The sequence below is a fragment of the Galleria mellonella genome, unplaced genomic scaffold, assembly GCF_026898425.1.
Source record: "Galleria mellonella isolate WM207_F2 unplaced genomic scaffold, CSIRO_AGI_GalMel_v1 utg139, whole genome shotgun sequence".
Classification (NCBI taxonomy): domain Eukaryota; kingdom Metazoa; phylum Arthropoda; class Insecta; order Lepidoptera; family Pyralidae; genus Galleria; species Galleria mellonella.
In genome coordinates this window covers 8,399,449-8,418,606 of record NW_026441995.1, presented here as the reverse complement: position 1 = coordinate 8,418,606, position 19,158 = coordinate 8,399,449, and the positions used below count along the sequence as shown (strand labels likewise).

At 30.9% G+C, this 19,158-nt stretch overlaps 1 protein-coding gene across 1 annotated transcript; it reads left to right on the top strand.

Moving 5' to 3' along the window:
* On the top strand, window positions 1-15,620 carry LOC113513522 (sodium-dependent nutrient amino acid transporter 1-like). The gene is made up of 13 exons (XM_026897515.3): window positions 1-123; window positions 3,410-3,671; window positions 4,458-4,680; window positions 6,442-6,485; window positions 7,104-7,251; window positions 7,775-7,853; window positions 8,192-8,295; window positions 8,775-8,967; window positions 9,790-9,966; window positions 10,362-10,461; window positions 11,289-11,468; window positions 14,402-14,496; window positions 15,352-15,620. The coding sequence occupies exons 1-13, from the start codon at window positions 121-123 to the stop codon at window positions 15,523-15,525; spliced, it is 1,782 nt and encodes a 593-aa protein (XP_026753316.2). The 5' UTR covers window positions 1-120; the 3' UTR covers window positions 15,526-15,620.
* The last annotated feature ends 3,538 nt before the right edge of the window (window positions 15,621-19,158 follow it).

Here is a 19,158-nt window from a genome sequence, read left to right as displayed (position 1 = left end):
AATAAATAGATACAAATGTTTTAAAGTAACCTTTATTTGTGATACATAATACGAAGTGGTTGGCTGCATAAAATAAAGTGAATGTAAGCGTAGATACTTTAAAATCATAAACAGAAAAAAATGGTAAGTACTTAAATAAAAATTAAAGATCCAAAAATAAATAATTGGAATTTTGATGACCGAAAAAATATCTTAGCCTACACTGGGATACGACGTTTTTTCCATTTTATATTTATTTTTTATTTAATAACTTTATTGATTAAAATAAAATAAGATACAAAAGGCGGAATTAATGCTAGTGGCATTCTCTACTAGTCAACCTTTGGGATGAACAATGTACATATATAACATACATATATAAAATATAAATAAATAAAATCTATCTATTTATCTCAGACGTTATTTCATTTAGCTCATACTAGCCTTTTGTAATTTGGTAATATTTTCCGTATACTAAATATTACACTTTTACTTTTTAGCAATACTTGAGGCATCTAAAGTCTACAGCCAGAGGGCAGGCTCATATATAATAATAATATGATTTAATAACAACAATTTGAAAACTTTAGGAAATGAAACAAAGTACAAATGAATTTAGATACGCTCATAAAAGACGAAGTACCTAAAAGTAAATAAATCAATTATTGCTAGAACAACTTAATATTCATATTTTAAACGTTACAAAATCTACCTAAATATTCTTCTCCTTTATTTTCTAGACTTCTATTATGTGAAATGGGCATTAATGTGAAATTAATGCTGGTGATGTTTTAACAATATATTATTACTATATTTAAAAAATTATCTCTACAATAAACTATTGTAATATATAGTATATAATAATATAATATTGTCCAAATCAATTATAATAAATTTTAATTACTATAATTATGACCTAAAAATAATTACTTTCCTTCTATATATTTCAATAGTCCAAATAATATATCGGAAAATAGTTTGTCACTTAAGCAGTGTAATTAGGTTTCACTTCTTCTATACTTGTATAATACATATAAATCCTCCTCTTGAATCACTCTATCTATTAAAAAAAAATGTATCGAAATCCGTTGCGTAGTTTTAAAGATCTAAGTATACATAGGAATAGACAGAGGGGAAGTGACTTTGTTTTATACTATGTACATATGTAGTATAGTGATGATACATTATTTTAAAAACTATCTACAAAACTTCTGTCCTTATGTGCTAAATATTTCTATAATACTAACTTAATATATTTAAACGATAAAAGTACTTTTTTAACGCCAGGTCGACTTGACGGGGTATATTACTAGCAACGAGAGTCTTAGTAACTATTCAAACAACAACAACAATTCTTTATATACTTAAACCTAACCATGAAACTACAAAATAGTATTCAATAGAAAGGATAATTTACATATTTATCGAAAGTCATTTGGTATTCACGCGTTATCACGAAAACACCGACATCGATTAAACCTTATCAAAGAATCTTATTGAGGTTATCATTTAGGGATAAACGTTATTATTGATTTAAAATTACGACATCATCACCTACATAAGGTCATTCGTTCTCTATCGATCGTAAATTACAATAAGACTAATATGTATCTATTTAATTAAAAAATTACGTAATTAAATAATTAGTACGTATCTACACGCAATAACAAGAGCCCTCATTGGAACTGCTAACTAAACAAGCATATGGACCAACTAGGTTTATACCCAAAAAGTGTTTGCAGATTTGGTCACAATGAGACAGAAACGCCGCAGAACTTAATGTGTGGCTGTAGCAGATTTATACATAAATGATATCTCCTTTGGAATACAAACTCTGTATACTAAGAAGATAAAAATATCGCTGCAAAAACATCTTAAAATTTCTATCATTAATAGGTATTAGCAGCGACGACAGCGACCTTTAAAAAAAGAGCCGGCACAAAATATCATGGAAAGATCGCAGTGTCACAGGTTTCTCTGCCTGAAAATGCCCGTCTTTCAATAATAATAATAACACAATCTACACGCAATATCTGATTACAGTTTTATAGATATCTTCCTTTAGATCATATGATTATTACAGACTTTCATTGCTTTAGATAATCCATATTTTACATTTGTAGATAAAAACACCTATAAAAATTCCGCATACTATAAAGTAAGTATGGTATATGTATATCGATCATTTTACTCGTTATTTTAGTGTCTTATAAATTATATTGTTTTTTATAATAAGTAAAAATGAAATGATAATCCCGTCTGCGCTATCGGTATAAGCTGGCGAGGTACCAATGAGAGAGATGATAGTTGAGAATGAAAGCCAGTCAGTTAGCCCATGGTGGCTAATTCCATAAGAATTAACCACAGTGGTTCCCAAGACGACCTGCACGGAGGCCGACCTAACAGGGTGTAACTATATATATACATACAGGGTATATTGCTAGCTATGGGGCTATTAATAACAATCCCTTTCCCCCGAGTCATATTGGTTAATACAAATCTTGTTTGATTACTAGTTTTATCCCACTGTTTTACTCGCATGAATCATCATATAACTATGTGCTAAATTAAAATATAACCTATCCGTATACTAAATTTTATTAAAATCCGTTAAATGATTTTACGTAAAAGAGTAACAAACATCCATCCATTATTTCATCCTTACAATTTTTTTTATTAGGATTAATATTTGTGTGTAGTTTATTGGTAGTTTACTGTTGTATTTGAAACTATGTAACAAGAATGTTACTAATAATAAAAGAAATGAGATAAAATAAAATAATTTAATTATCCATGACTTTTAGCAGTATTGCTCTACGATATATTACATGACTCATTTTATTAGTATGTTTATATGTAATTGCTTATCTTTATTTTTGTGAAATTCTGCTTTATTGTTGTTTTTTTACTTTATTCAAAAACACATTCAAGACGTCAGTTACTGCAGTATTTTTAACATGTAAATTTTTTACAACATAAAAGATTTTTAGATTCATTATCGAGCATAAAAAATATTTTTTGGCTACATGCCTTTTATTGCGCCAAAAATCTAGTTTCTATGATGATGCAGGTCAACCTGTCAGATTATATTACTTACTCCATTACTAACACTCCCTTCCCTCCCACTGTATAAAGTTTTTAATGGGTGATAATGGCATAGTAACCCCACCTGCGCTATTGGTATACACAGGCAGGGCACCAGTGAGAGATAACAGATGAGGATGAAAGCAGGTCAGTTAGCCCATCTTGACGAATTCAATTGGAATTAACCACGATGGTTTCCAGGGGGACCACGTGGAGGTCGACCTGACAGGGTACAATGGTGGCAATGGGGTTATTTAATCCCATTCCTAACAATCCCTTTCCCCCAATGTCTATAGTTACTAGTCAGTGAGTCTATCAAAACACTGATCAGATTTTTTATTATTAGGAAAAGGACAAAACGCAAGGACGTCCAAAATGGGACAACCAAATCGAGTTCCTTATGTCCTGCATCGCTACATCTGTAGGCCTCGGCAACGTGTGGCGGTTTCCGTTCGTCGCTTACCAGAACGGCGGCGGCGCTTTCCTTATACCCTACGTTATTGTCCTATTACTTATTGGCAAACCCATGTATTACTTGGAGACAGTGCTGGGTCAATTTAGTAGTAGTAATTGTGTGAAGATTTGGGCTCTATCACCAGCTATGAAAGGTAAATGTTTACTGGTGTATATTTTTATTTTGTATCTAAATATGGAACAAAAACAGTACCTAACTATAGATTCAGAATTATCTGCGCAAATATTTCCTAACTATAGACAACATAACCTTATCTGCGCAGCATCTAACATCACGTGAGCCGCATTAAAAAAGAAAAAAAAATCTAAAATTAGAGTTTAGACTTTATATCCCAGAATGACAAAAAACAGTAACTTTTTTATATTTTTACGCAACTCATCCCTTTCCAAACGTAAAAATGTAAAAAAAAAACAAACAGATAAATAAATTATATTATGATAACGCACAAACAGATTAGATTAAGTATTTATTTTTCAAGTTCATCACCTTCATAATAAAGTAGTAATAAAAGGTACATTACTTTATAAAAATGTAATTCCAGGTTTCGAATCGGCCTAAATAAAAAATTAACTCTTTAAAATTAACTGGATCTGGGTGTTGTCCTAAATGTCCTTAAATAATGATCTGGTTTCTCATAACATAAAAAATATGTATATACGAGTAGAAACCTAACAACTTAGTAAATAGTAAAGTCTTTTCTTCGTTAATTTGTTTATCCCTATTAACGACAGGATTGATTTACACATTTACCCATATGTTACCATAGTATTTCTGTTATTTATATAATATAACTCGCCTATTCTCTTCATTTTATTGGATCTTAACTGGCCTAATAACTGATTCGCCATTTTTTCTTTCTAAGAGCAATTTTATTTAAATTATTTACATTTGTAACAAAAATAATTTCAAATATTTTTAGGTACGGGATACGCTCAGGCCCTAGGAGCTGGTTATGTATTGTCATACTACGTTTCTATCATTGCTCTATGTTTATACTACCTGGCTGTGAGCTTTCAATCCACGCTGCCATGGGCTGTATGTTTAGATGAGTGGATAATTGAATACAATTGCATTGATGCAAACAGTAATGTAAATCCTGAATTACTTGGGAATGCAACCAGCAGTACCGAATTATATTTTAAGTAAGTTGAAACAGAGTAAATAATATTTAATGCCTAATATTTAATTACGCTATCATAAAAACATCCGCAAAGATACCTATGGCAAGTTATTTAAAATCGTTAAAAAAATTTTAACGGGTCATGATGGAATTGTAACCCCGCCTGCGCTAACACTGGCGGGCCATTATTAAAGGATTATAGGTGAGGATAAAAAGACAGGTCAGTTAGCCTGAATTCTACAAAACTGAATTACAAGTGCATTCATCTCGATGATTTCCAGGGAGGTCGACCTGGTTGGATATATTGTTAGCAATGGGGCTCTTAGTCTCCATTATTAACAATTCGATTCCCTCCCCTCCTTGTTAACACATTAGGTAAGTACTTACTGTATGTATATAAGATTCAGCATCACATGCAATGGTTACTTTAGAATATAGGTCGCAGTAAATCTGTCTTAAGTCTATGGTAATACTATTCTTAATGTATGCACTCATATATTTTACAGCGCCCTCTAGTCCCATACTAAGTAGAGCTTGTACTAGAACTAATATTAATGCCACGCCAACATACAATACCTATTACTTTGTAAAATTATTTGTTACAATGATTCTCAATCTAGTACATAGATAACAATAAATATTATGTGCTACAAATTATGACGACAAGAATGACCTTTACATTATACAATTATTACAATTTATTTCACCATCATTTTTATATTTGTCTATTTGTTTAAAATAAATATATATATTATATAATACACTATAAATGAATATATACCAACTAAGTGATAAATATTAATAGACTACAGACATGATTGCTAATATATATTTTGTACCAAAACTAATATCAATTAAAAAATTGAATATTTGAAATCTAAAGGTCGACGTCTATGGTCTTCTAATGTTGCAGGTGCAAAAAATATTAATTTCTATTATAATTTTAACTTTAATTAGTTATTTCCATTCATAACATTTCATGCATTCCTTGCATCCTTTCCAAATATGTAAAAAATATAATCTATGCAGCAAGTCTCGTAGGTACCAGTTGGCAGTGATCTCAAAGAATTTTTTATTTTTAAATATTTTTTAAGGACTTGTTTTTGATATTTATAGCACGTAAATGTAAGGTGTGTATATAATAGATATATCTACCAATAAGTAGGTATATATAGTTATAATCTATACTCTAATAAAATAGTAAGGTTCGAAAATTTCTTATATTTAGTTTCTTTTTCCACAAAATAGCTAGACATGCGTATGTCTAGCTTATTTTATTCTAATTAATTTAATAGGTAAAGGATCTTTAAACAGGTCATCTTCATAATCATATCAGACGTTATCTGACCACTGCTGAACATAGGCCTCCCCCATAGACTGCCATAATAAATGGCCCTGAACTATCAGTATCCACTGACTATCTGCAATGCATATGAGGTCGTTACTCAATCTAGTGAGGGGTCGTCTTAAACTGCGTTGGCCGTACAGGGTCGCCATTCAAGAAACTTTCATCCCTATTTGTTTTTATTGGGTCATTTTAGTTCTTCTGCGGGTATCCTCATGTCGAATTATACTACACAAAGAAACTCCGAGCCTTAAATTATACATAGGTATTTGATATTTTATATACTAATTCACGCAGGCAAGACCGAGAGGTATAGCTAGTCTTCTGAAATTCATGTACATTATTTTTTATAACGTAAATACTTTATATTTGCTTAGGTTGATAGCATAATATTATTTAGATACTTTCTAAATATTTTCTAATTACTTATTGTTACAGACATACAGTACTTCGGCAATTAGAGAGCATTCACGATGGTATTGGTACGTATTTTGAAATTCATTTATATTTTAAATGTTAATGGATTATCGCAATATCGTATAATTACTGAGGCTTTTAACAATAAGACTTTATTATAGAATAAAAGAGAAAATTACCATCGAATATTTTTAGAATGTATAAATCTTATCGATAGAGTCATTATTAAATACTTAGTAAATGGAAAAACGGCTAAAACACGGTCATGTTTAAATAAATGGAAAAAAGAGCGGAAAGCAGACAAAAAGAAGTACTAAGATACATTATTTAAAAAGCTTATTTGAACCAGGAATCGAACTATTGTTATTAATAATCGATATCATTAATAATAGAAAAATATGTAGACCATGAAGCCATAAAGTTTTTATGAGCATCATAGTCTATTCTGTAATATCCATAGCAACACCATGAACATTTGTGTTAATCAAGACAGTTACGACTCCCCGTCATGTGGGCCATTAACTTATTTGCCATTTTAAGCTACATTAAAAATCTAACAATCCATACAAATACAAGAATATCCACATAATATGTTACATAATAATTAATAACACACCTATTTTGCTATGAATATTATAAGATTATTTTTAATTATGATTAAAGTTAAATTTATAATTTTTCAGGAGCTCCGTTATGGGACTTATCGCTTTGTTTACTGGCTTCCTGGCTCATAATATTTTTCATCGTAGCTCGCGGCGTGAAAAGCTCTGGAAAAGCCGCCTATTTCCTTGCTATATTTCCTTATATTGTACTCTTCATATTATTAATCAGGTTAACCAAATATTTTTATTTGAATATCTATAATATTATTATACGAGTATGTACCCCTATAATTAAATTATGAAGATAGAAAAGTAATAAAATCCAAATAAGCCACTTTTAGTATTGATAACGGTCAGTTTGTATGTTCCTTATGAGATAATAGCAACATTATAGATAGGTTTCAGTTACAATTAATAATTACTTCGCTCAGCTGATTCTGATATACCTAATGTTTTATCAGAATCAGCTGATTGAAGAGTATTAGTATATATCCATCCCTGTATGAAGTGATCATACTTGATTCTTATATGAAGTAGCACAGAATTTTGTTAATTGAGTGAACGGATCTAAAAAATATTTCTTTGAAAACGTCAAACAGGCGCGTTGAAATAGAGCAATATATCCCAAATAATCACTAATCATTCGGAACATGCCAGAAGTGTTCCTTACAATTATTCTATCCTCATTATTATAATGCTGGAAGAATAAATGTTTGACTATTTTTAATTAGGGTTTTGTTTTGTTTTCGCAGAGCTGTTACACTAGAAGGAGCAGGAAAAGGCATTATGTTTTTTATAACACCTGACTGGAACCAAATTTTAAAAATCAAGGTTTGTGGGCAATTTTTTTATACATTATTAGTGGGTTGGATGCAATAAGTTTATTTATTTTCGGTCTTAAAGTTCTTTATTGGAATAGATAAAAATAATTAGCAAAAATTGACACGGATCATGTGTGATACTGTCATATCTATTGCTGCTGTGTTTTTTACATCAATCATCATGAGAATGATCGCTTAAAAGATGCTGGAGAGTAATTTGTGAATAGTAAATTAGTCTAACCAAGATTATAGCCGATTTTTCATTTGGCGGTTTGCTACTTGCTATAAAAAATAAATAACTTACTAAATATATATAAATATAGGCAGGTATTAATTGTTCAATTTCAGGTATGGTACGCAGCAGTGACACAGGTATTTTTCTCCCTTTCTGTGTGTTCAGGCGCCCTCATCATGTTTGCTTCCTACAATGGATTTAAACAAAATGTATATAGGTAATAACTTACAAATTATTCAACGTTATTGGGTAAATAGACACAAATTATCGTTGTTTTCATACAAAATTAAAAATTACGTGTTCAAATTCAATTTAAATGATTATAAACTACTACTACTGGACATAAAAGATATGAGTAAGTTTGGTTTTGACTGTAAAAAAGGTTTCCCGAAATTCCAACTCAAAAGATAACTAAGTCAGGTGATAAATTTGTAGAAATAACTAGTAGGTATAATATGTTATATATAAATACTTAAACATTAACGTTATAGTATTAAATAGGTAGGTACTTTAAATTTATTTAAAGAATTTTGAGAATCGGTTCACAATCGGTTCAAACAACAAACAACAAAAAGTTCGTCTAGAATTGATACATAAAAATAATAATAAATTATTTTCAAATAGTTTAAGAATATATATTTATGTATGTAATAGTTTTTTAGTTTACTTTTAACGAACATTTAATATATTTTACAGGGATTCTATGATTGTCACCATTCTGGATACTTTTACTAGTTTAATCTCTGGTATTACAATATTCGCCGTACTGGGTAACTTGGCTCATCAGCTTGGATACGATGATATTAGTGAAGTAATCGGTTCAGGCGGAACTAGTCTGGCCTTTATTTCTTACCCAGATGCTATAGCCAAATCTCCATTTGCGCCGCAGGTGAGAAAAAGAAATTGCACCTAGGCGTAGTAATTTTTATATTTCTCTTTCACTAAAAAACTAAATTAAATATTAATAATAGCAGACCAACACTGTAGTAGGTAAATTCTTTTAACAAAAATCAATCAATATCGGTTTCGATTTGCCGATAATATCACAAAATATACTTACACGAAATTATTTAGTATATATGTACCAAAATCACGATCTAAGGTATACACGAAAAAAGTATAACGATGTTGAAAACCTTCTTATTTAAAATCGTTTAAACTGAGCAGAAACCGGGATTTTCATTTATATCTATTTTTTTTTTTTAATTAAACCACTATTTAATTTCTTATTCCTTTTATTTAAAATTTTCAATCACTAAATAATTTTTAGAATATGATTTTTATATTTAAAATATTAGGTAGTTTAAATATTTGCAATTAGAAAAATTACAAGTGTCCAATTATAATTTAATATCTTGTTCGTACTTTTATTACATAAATTGTTAGCATGGTTGTATCAATAGGAACAAATAATATTAAGGTATAGCGTTAGGAGGCAAGGCACAAAAAAGCCAAATGCGAAAAACAATTTCCAGAACAAAATAAAATTTTGATGTAGCCTATTCAAAGGCGGGAGCAATGTTGATATTTCTAATAAAAATTTATGTTTGAAAATTTGGGAATTATTATTCAAACAGAAGTAAAATTTACATGAAGTGAAATCATCGACCAAAGTGTGCCAAAAAGCAATCCCGTTCTACTCTGATCAAGGGCTAAGACCTTGACAAAGGCTGGAAATTACTTAGAATTTAATCAATGATTCTTTTTTCAGCTTTTTTCCGTTCTATTCTTCTTGATGATGGGCGTATTGGGTATCGGGTCGGGAGTAGCGTTGCTCTCCACTATAAATACCATACTATCGGATGCTTTTCCAAAGATTCCTACCATTTACATGGCGACTGTGACCTGTGCTGTTGGTTTCTTTGTAGGACTCGTTTACGTGACGCCGGTAAAGTTTACCAATAACTTTTTTTTTATATAATAACTCCATCATATTTAGTCTGTTTAATTGGTATAGGTTCAATTATTTACTCTGCCTCTACCGCCAAGAGACGAAAGAAACGATAAATACGTTTTCGGTGTCCTATGCAATAAGACAGAATGAGACAGAAGAATTTAACGTTTTGTTCTTGATTATACATACTGTAACGAAAACGTATTTGACGTTAAGTTTGCAACCAGTCAAAAGTAAAAAGTAATAATTTTGGGTGTCCTTAATTAGATAGATATAAGATAAACACGACCATAATTCTAAATTAAATCAATTAAAAAAATTATAATTAAATTAATTTGGCTATCTATACAGCACCACAAAAACTTTAAACTTACCTTCAAATATTTCAGGGCGGACAGTATATATTAGAGTTGGTGGATTATTATGGAGGAACGTTTATGCGTCTGTTCGCAGCTATAGCAGAAACTATTGGAGTATTCTGGATTTATGGTTAGTAAAATTATAGAATAGTTTTTTCTTTTAATACTAAATAAGTATGTTTTATTTATTAATATTAGTAATAATAATGTACTTAACTCTTTATATATAGTATAAAAGTATTTCCATAAGTAATAGGTATCTAAACTGAGTAACAGATTTTTTTATTCAACTTAGAATGGCAAACAAGCTGACGGCCCACCTGATGGAAAGCGATAATTGTCGCCTATAGACATGAGGAGTACCATGGACATAACAGAGTACATTGTTTCGCCCATGATACCCCTCATGCGTTGCCATTCCTGAGGACTCAGGTGTTATTCCTCTGTACCCTGCATATTCACTGTCATATCCTACTCTTCAAACCTGGGGGGAAGAGTTTGTTAGTAATGACGTCAAATAGTCCTATTACTAGCAATAGGGTATATTGCTAGTAATAGGACTATTTGACCTTGTCAGGTCGACCTCCACTTGGCTCCCCCTGGAAACCATCGTGGCTAATTTTAGTTAAATTTGTCAAAATGGGCTAACTAACCTGCTTTCATACTCATCAATCATCTATCACTGGTTCCCTGCCTGTGTATACTGATAGCGCAGACGGGGTTACCATACTATTATCATCCATTAAAAAAAATCCTTCAAACCTAAACACAGCTATGGAAACACAACTGCTTCACGGTAGAAACACGAATGGGACAGAGGTGCCCAAGCAAACGACTCTTGTACAGTCTCTTTTATAAAATATATTTACCTATATTACAAAAATGCAGGTTTAGACCATTTCTTACATCAGAAGTGTACTCGTACATAGCACACTATATAGTCATTCATTTTTGCAGGTTTGGAGAATTTGTGCATAGACATAGAATTCATGCTTGGAATTAAAACCTCTTTTTATTGGCGAATCTGTTGGGCCATCGTGACACCTCTGATGATGATCGCTGTGTTTATGTACGCCATGGTCACTTCAGAAGCTTTGGTGTTTGGTGATGATTATACATATACAAAGTCAGCATACAGTAAGTATTACGGTTCGGTGAATATATTTTTAATGCCTCCAATATCGTATAATATAATTAGTCTGGCCATAAATACTATTACATAAAAACTTTTCTTCTTTTTCAACTTTTTAATTATTTTGAATTTGGAACACGTATATTATTTTAAAAACTTCATTCGATTTCGCGCCATTTTACATATTTTTTCGTGTTCATTATAAAATTACAATATGGAATGGAGTGTTATTTGTAAATTGGAGTGTGTGAAGAAAATAGGATTGCAGTGATCGCCTTGCACAAAGTGGGTATGGAGCCGTCGGTCATATCCAGACACTTCAAAAGCTTGGTATCAGTCGTATGTTCGTATATCGTACTATCAACAGATACAACAACACTTCCTCTGTCGAAGATCAGAAAAGATCGGGGCGGCCATGTGCTATTAGAACTACAAAGGCTGTTAATGCTGTTAAAACCAGAATTCGTCGAAGCCCGCTTAGGATTCAAAAAATTTTATCGCGAGAAATGAAGATTCCCGCTACGACTTTGTCACGTATTATCAAACAAGACCTGAAACTCGGTGCTTATCGTCGATATACAAGTCGATATACAAGATATACAAGATTGATTTAGAGCATCTAAATCAATCTTTACAATTAAAGAGAGTAGATCGATCAAAACGTCTTCTGTCGCGATACGCAGGTGAAAAGCACAGGAATACCGATGAAACTTTACCGATGAAAAAATTTTCACGATTAAAGAACACTACAATAAGCAAAATGATAAAGTTCTAAATAAGCTACTTAAGTGGTTACAAAGGTACAACGCGATCATCATCCTGCGTCAGTGATGGTTTGGTGGGGCGTGTCTTATCAAAGAGTCACAAAACTACATCTTTGTGAAAAAAGAGTAAAAATTTCAGCCAAAGTATATCAAGATACAGTCTTGGATCGTGTCGTGAAACCTCTCAGCTACTCACTTTTTCAAAATATACCGTGAACTTTCCAGCAGGTCTCTGGTCACAAGGCACGAACTATCCAAGCCTGGCTTGAAACCAAGGTTCCGGACTTTATAAGAGCTGAAGACTGGCCCTCATCTGGGCCAGACCTCAACCCTTTAGACTTCAAACTATGATCAGTTTTAGAGGATATGGGTTGCTCTAAACGACATGGCGACATTGAGTCTCTTAAAAAAACTTTGGAGCAAGTAGTGACGAAATTTCCTTTGGAAACAACGCGTAAATCCATAGATTCGTAGCCAAATAGATTAAAGGCCAAAGCCAAAGGTGGCCATTTCGAATAGAATATTTCATTTTATTTTTTGCTGTAACTTTAATAAATATATAGGTATAAAATTTAGTAATATTACATTATCACTACATAGTATAAAACAAAGTTGCTGTCGCTGTCTGTCCGTCCCTATTAATGCTAAAATCTTTAAAACTACACAACGGATTTCGATGCGGTTTTTTAATAGATAGAGTGATTTAAGAGGAAGGTTTATATATATAATACATGCATAATATTGTAGAGAAACACTAATACATTCTAATGATGGTTTCTAATGATGTCGCAAATAAACACATTTTTTTGCGCTTACATTGCAAACGCAATGGCTGAACCCCAAGAGATAAATCAAAATAATGTACTACAGTATTGTATATCTTAAAAATCTCTTAAGGATAACCCACAATAATCATTTTTTATCTTTTACATTTTATGGGAAAAAGTGGCTTATTTACGAAGTGTTTTTAGCAATACAGCATTAAATTTTATCCAATTAAGTACCTTTAATACACTATTCATTTAATATAGATCAATATGACTCTTTACAGCATGTAATTTAAATGAATATTTCCGAAGATATTACAGATTTAAAATGCAGGAACATAGCGGTGCGGCGGTACCGCACCGGCCGGCGGTGTGTGCCTGTAAATAGCGCGTCGAATAGCACTTTATCATGTTTGTGTTGTGTTGTTGTTGACAAAAAAGCTGTAAACGTTCTTTATGCTGAGTTTGTTTTCTGTCTCCAGCCTCCACAATTATTATTTTATTAATAGAGCAACATTAGACATAGATAATAAAAAGTAGTTACTTTATGTAAAAGTAGTTACTAATATGTTGTCTTTTGTGGGTTAAAAAATGTAGTGTGATATGGCTGAGGAAATTGTTCTAATTTATAAAGAAATAAATAGAAGTGGATTCAAATACGTTGTTTTCGTTACTTGGCGCAAGTGCTCATGCTTCATTACTAACAATAATAATATAAATATCAATAATTTATAAGGACATTCTCTAGTAGGTAGATATATTTAGTATCAGCATTGCACCCGAACGAAGCCAGGGCGGGTCGCTAGTTACTTTATTAAAAAAACGCATTTTCATTTGTAACAGAACTTATGGCTGGACTAGGTATATATATTTTAGAATTTAAAAAAAACTGAATATATATACATATACATACATACATACATAGATAAAAATCAGTCTGATCTGGGAAATAATCAAATTACTTGCAACACTGAAAAAAAAACGCGTTTTGTTTCAAATTAAAAAATATAAGTCAGAAGTTAGTTAACCAAACGACAAATTACCTAAATTTTAACCTGTTTTTGTCACCATTCCCTATCTTATAATCTAACCCCCTTCATAAAAAGTAAAGCCTTCTACAAACCTATTTTAACTATTACACTTCCTTTCAAATTAATAATTTAGCACAAAAGAAGGAGAGAAAACAATTCAATAGCTAAAATAGATTAATAAGACATTTATTGTTTTAATGTATAAGGGGTAACACATGAGTAACAACTATAAGTTACAGTAATCAATTGTAAGCATAAGTTATGTTAGTATACACTAAAATATTCATACACATAGCCCAAAGTAACATCTCTATCCGTTCATAGAATAATAAAAATCCAAAAATGATACATTCATGAATACATTTATTTTTTGCAGTTGCTGGTAATTGTATGCAATATGTGGGGATGGCCTTGATTCCTCTATTTATTTTTATAGCATTTTGGAAATATAGATCTATTAACTGTGTCGAGGTAAGGTTTACATTTAAATATTTTATCTAACAAATATTACACAATAATATCTTACTTAATATACTTAGTAATAAAACTAAGTACATTATGAACTCTCCCTGTCGCTCATTACGATCTGACCTCATCCCCTCTCAAATATGCGTCAATACTATAAATACACACATATTATCACATGTACAGACAGATTGTTTGTGTAGTTGTGACAAGAACGGATCGCAGTTTTTGTATAAAATGTTCGGAGTGTATACAGTACGTTCCTTTTTTGTACGGGCATTTTTCAAACCATTCATCTAAACAAATGACAAACGAATATATAATAGAATCATTATCGCTAGAAAGTCCATGAGATTGATTGAAATATGATGACAACCAATGTTTATTTTCTTTCTTGTACGAGCGCTATTCGAAACGATTCTATTGATACATTCGTTCATCACTTGTCTAAGATTATGTTTGGATGATCTGTAACAAAGCATAATAACGTAAAGATTCCTGCATTACGCTAGAAGGTAAGAGGTCCAGGTGAATGACTCAAGACCAATATGACAATATTAACTGACTAGACAAACGATGTTTTACCCCCTAACGGCACCATTTTTTCCTTATGATAATAAAAACTATTCTATCCTTCAACTCGGCGCTAACAATACACATTTACAAAATTTTATTAAACTCGGTTGAGCGGTTTCGGCAATCAGCGATCTGTCACTTAGTTATTCCAATTGTTTGTCATTCCAAGTTTCAACAAAAGTATTATAATTATTTCACATTGCAATATATATCATAAAAAAACCTACGCTCTATAGAAGATACCTTAGTATTAGAATTGACACAATTTGTTTTGTTGACTTTCAGACTGTGATAAAATCATTTAGAAAGAAAAGTACATACGGTCCACAAGAAACTGACCTCCGATATAAATGGAACGAATTTTGCCAGGAAGCGAAATATGACCGCATATTAAAACGTAAAAACTGGCCGCATCACATTGGATTAAGTTTAACTGGCAGTTATCGAAGAAAATCTTAAAAATCTAATTTAAATAGAATTATGCATCTCAACATAATAAACCAATATAACTTTTATTTTATATACTTTAAAAGTTTAAGTGATATTCGTAATTTTACAAATATATATATATATATATATATATATATATATATATATATATATATATATATATATATATATATATATATATATATATGTGTGTGTGTTTTATGTTTCAGTTCACAATGAATTTATAAAGTGTTATATTTCTTGTTAAAGTTAATTTATTTTTAACTTTTTAGTTCATTTTATTAACTATTTGTTATAAATATTTATAATAAAATCTTGTTTTTTTTTAAAAATGTTTTTTTTCTTAAATTTTATTTTCAACTTTTTAGTATTTTTAATTCGAGATTTACTACAACGTAGTTCGCAGCGCGTAGCAGCGTTTTTTCGTTATGTAGTCCGTACGTTCACATGTATGCTGCTTTGAGCACTTAAAGTTAACGAACCCAAACTTGATGGGCTTTCGTCGTTTAATTACGGAGTTCCTATAGCCACCTTCCAGCTCCATCATCAGACCTAGGTTACCATCTAGTATCAAAGTACTCGTCAAGACGAACTTAACAAGCCCAAACTTGATGGGGTTGCGTCGTTTAATTATGGAGTTCCTATGGCCGCCTTTCAGCTCCATTATCAGACCTTGGTTACCATCTAGTGTCAAAGTACTCGTCAAGACGAATCAAATGGACCCAAACTTGATGGGGTTGCGTCGTTCAATTACGGAGTTCCTATGGCCACCTTCTAGCTTCATCATCAAATCAGCTCTATATCATAATAATATTGCATTGTCATCCGATTTACACATACATGCAAAATTTCAGCTCAATCGGAAACCGAAAGGTGGATCAATTTTAATTTGCAAGATTTGATTACAGACAGAAAACAGGACAGGTGAAACTAAATAAAAGCTTGTAATAATGACTCGGCACGTCACTAATGCTTGATCACTGTCCAAAAAAGTAATGTTTTCAGGGTTCATGAGCATAATTTGTTCGCCTGTCTATTGTATAACTTAGTAGTTAGGTATATAATTAATTAATCATATTTTATGACCAGTGATGCCCTTATTATAGATGTATTTAGGCCAGAAGTCATTTGATGGTTTTTACTAAATCCTGCTGTGATCTCATAATCTGACTGAAAGTTCCGTTAATGTAAACAGACATATAAAGAAAAATACCACTTTTCTACCAAACGGACACTGTACAAAATTTGACTGCTTGGGTATTTTTGTTCTACTCATGTTTCTGCCGCTAAGAAGCAACAGTGGGTTACTATATTTAGTAAAATTATAACGTTTGAGGTGAAATCATAATATCTTAGTTCTCAAGAATGGTAACGAATGCCATAGATATCAAATTTTATGTTTTATAGGTAACGTTTACCATTTCCTATCAGGCGGGCTATCAGCTTAGTTTGCGTTTCATGATGCATAAATATAGAAAAAGGATGCCATAAAACTGCTATGAACATATGCATTGCTTAGATTATGTAGAGCCTCGAGCCTCAAAAACGGGTCAACTTTTTATCAGCTAATTATCAAATTAGCCGACTCTTTTATTCGTGCTCTATACAAAGATTCCAGAACAGAATTTGTTCTTAGGTTCTATATACCTACCTACTTATATTTCAACATATCTTGACGTTTAAGATTTTGCGCACTAAAAGCAAAAATTATAAGATGTCAGAATTAGTCAAAATGGCAGTCATTGTTATTGTGTTTCCAATTGCTTTCTAAATCGTTATCTGAAGATTTGTACACATTTTAAATACACTTTTATTTTATTTGTTATCCGATTAATTGCTGACAAAATCAAAATTTCAAGACCCGTGTATATTTCAAATAAAGGTTCGCTTTCACAATTAATAAAAATACCCAAATTTTTTTTTTGTTATTTGACTGATTGCTTTCAAAAGCGATGTCTGAGGATCCATATACACTTCAAACGTGGATTCGACGTCAGAATTACCCGCTATTTTTATTTAAAGTGTTAAAAATATTTATTTGAATAAGGATTAACAAAATAGCATAAACAATTAAACTTTATATAAAATACAATAATTTTTTTTTTTTTTAATTTAGTCAACTTAATTACAATTAATAGACTCATATTTTCCATTACCATACGTAGGTATGTCCAAAAACTCGCATAAAATTATAATGGACCCCACTTCGATTGTTTCTAACATCAATACACGTTTTAAATCTACAAAGATTCTGAGATAATTGAACTAAAAAAAATGTATTTGAAATGGCCGTTGCTTTTAGTGACATTAACCGTCCGTAGTATACACACAAATGCCGATTTTCAAAATATTTGACCTTTATTTTAAAATTTTACTTAAAGCAATATGAAAGAATTATAAAATTCTATCTACCGCATTCTTATTCTTTATCTATGCATTATTCTTAATAAATAAATAATTAAACATATTATATCAATAAAGTTAAATATTTTAAAGGATTATTTAATCCTAATAATAGGGGTAGGGATTATTAGTAATGGGGAGGTTAATCCCCATTGCTATCAATATACCATATCAGGTCGCCCTCCACACGATTTCTCCTGGAAACCATCGCGACTAATTTATTGTTGAATTCGTCACGATAGACTGACTTAGCTGACTTGCTTTATTATCATCACTTATCACCCTTCACTGGTGTCCTGCCAGTGTATACCTTTGGCGTAGGCGGGATTACCATTCCATAATCATTCATTAAAAAAAATCCTAATAATATTTTAAGTTACAACCTTGACCTATTTACCTTAATCTAAAGAAATAATTTCTAATATAGTACATAACTGTATGAAAAAGTTGACCCGCTTTTTTCGAAGGATTTCTTTAACTATATTGACGCTGACAGCCTGACAGCCCACATAAAAAAATTGGACCATGTTCTTGTTCTTAGACCCACGTGGGTAAATAAATTGGGCGGCGGTAGTCACTTACCATCAGGTGAGCCGCATGCTCGTTTACCCCGTGTTGTAAATATATATATATATATATATATATATATATATATATATATATATATATATATATATATATATATATATATATATATATATATATATATATATATATATATATATATATATATATATATATATATATATATATATATATATATATATATATATATATATATATATATATATATATATATATATATATATATATATATATATATATACGCTATCCCTTCACCAATTCCGATGCTTTTTTCACTCGACTGGGATTACTCCCGTATTGATTCCACATTTTGCTTCTTCTTGTATGTAATAAATTGGAACGTTTTTTCTTTTAAATTAATATGTGTATATATTTATATAGTTATAATCATTAATTTTAATTACTTTTAAAAAACAATCTATTAATATTTATATAAATACACTAACATATCCTAACAATGTTTAAGACGTCCCATTACATTAGATAGGAGTATTATAGCTTATAACCAAAGTTTAAAAAAAAACCTATGTAGGTGAACTAATAAATTTTCCTCACTTCACATCATCTTAAGTTTTTTACCTTGAATAAATTAAATAAGCAATTTAATTGTATTTATTTGGGGGGAACAAGTAGAATTATAAATAATAAACGGAA

Excerpts from the sequence above, each read along its gene's own strand:
- LOC113513522 (XM_026897515.3), top strand. Across the intron at positions 6,486-7,103 it reads GAGCATTCACGATGGTATTG|GAGCTCCGTTATGGGACTTA; the intron begins GTACGTATTTTG and ends ATAATTTTTCAG. Across the intron at positions 8,296-8,774 it reads TTTAAACAAAATGTATATAG|GGATTCTATGATTGTCACCA; the intron begins GTAATAACTTAC and ends TATATTTTACAG.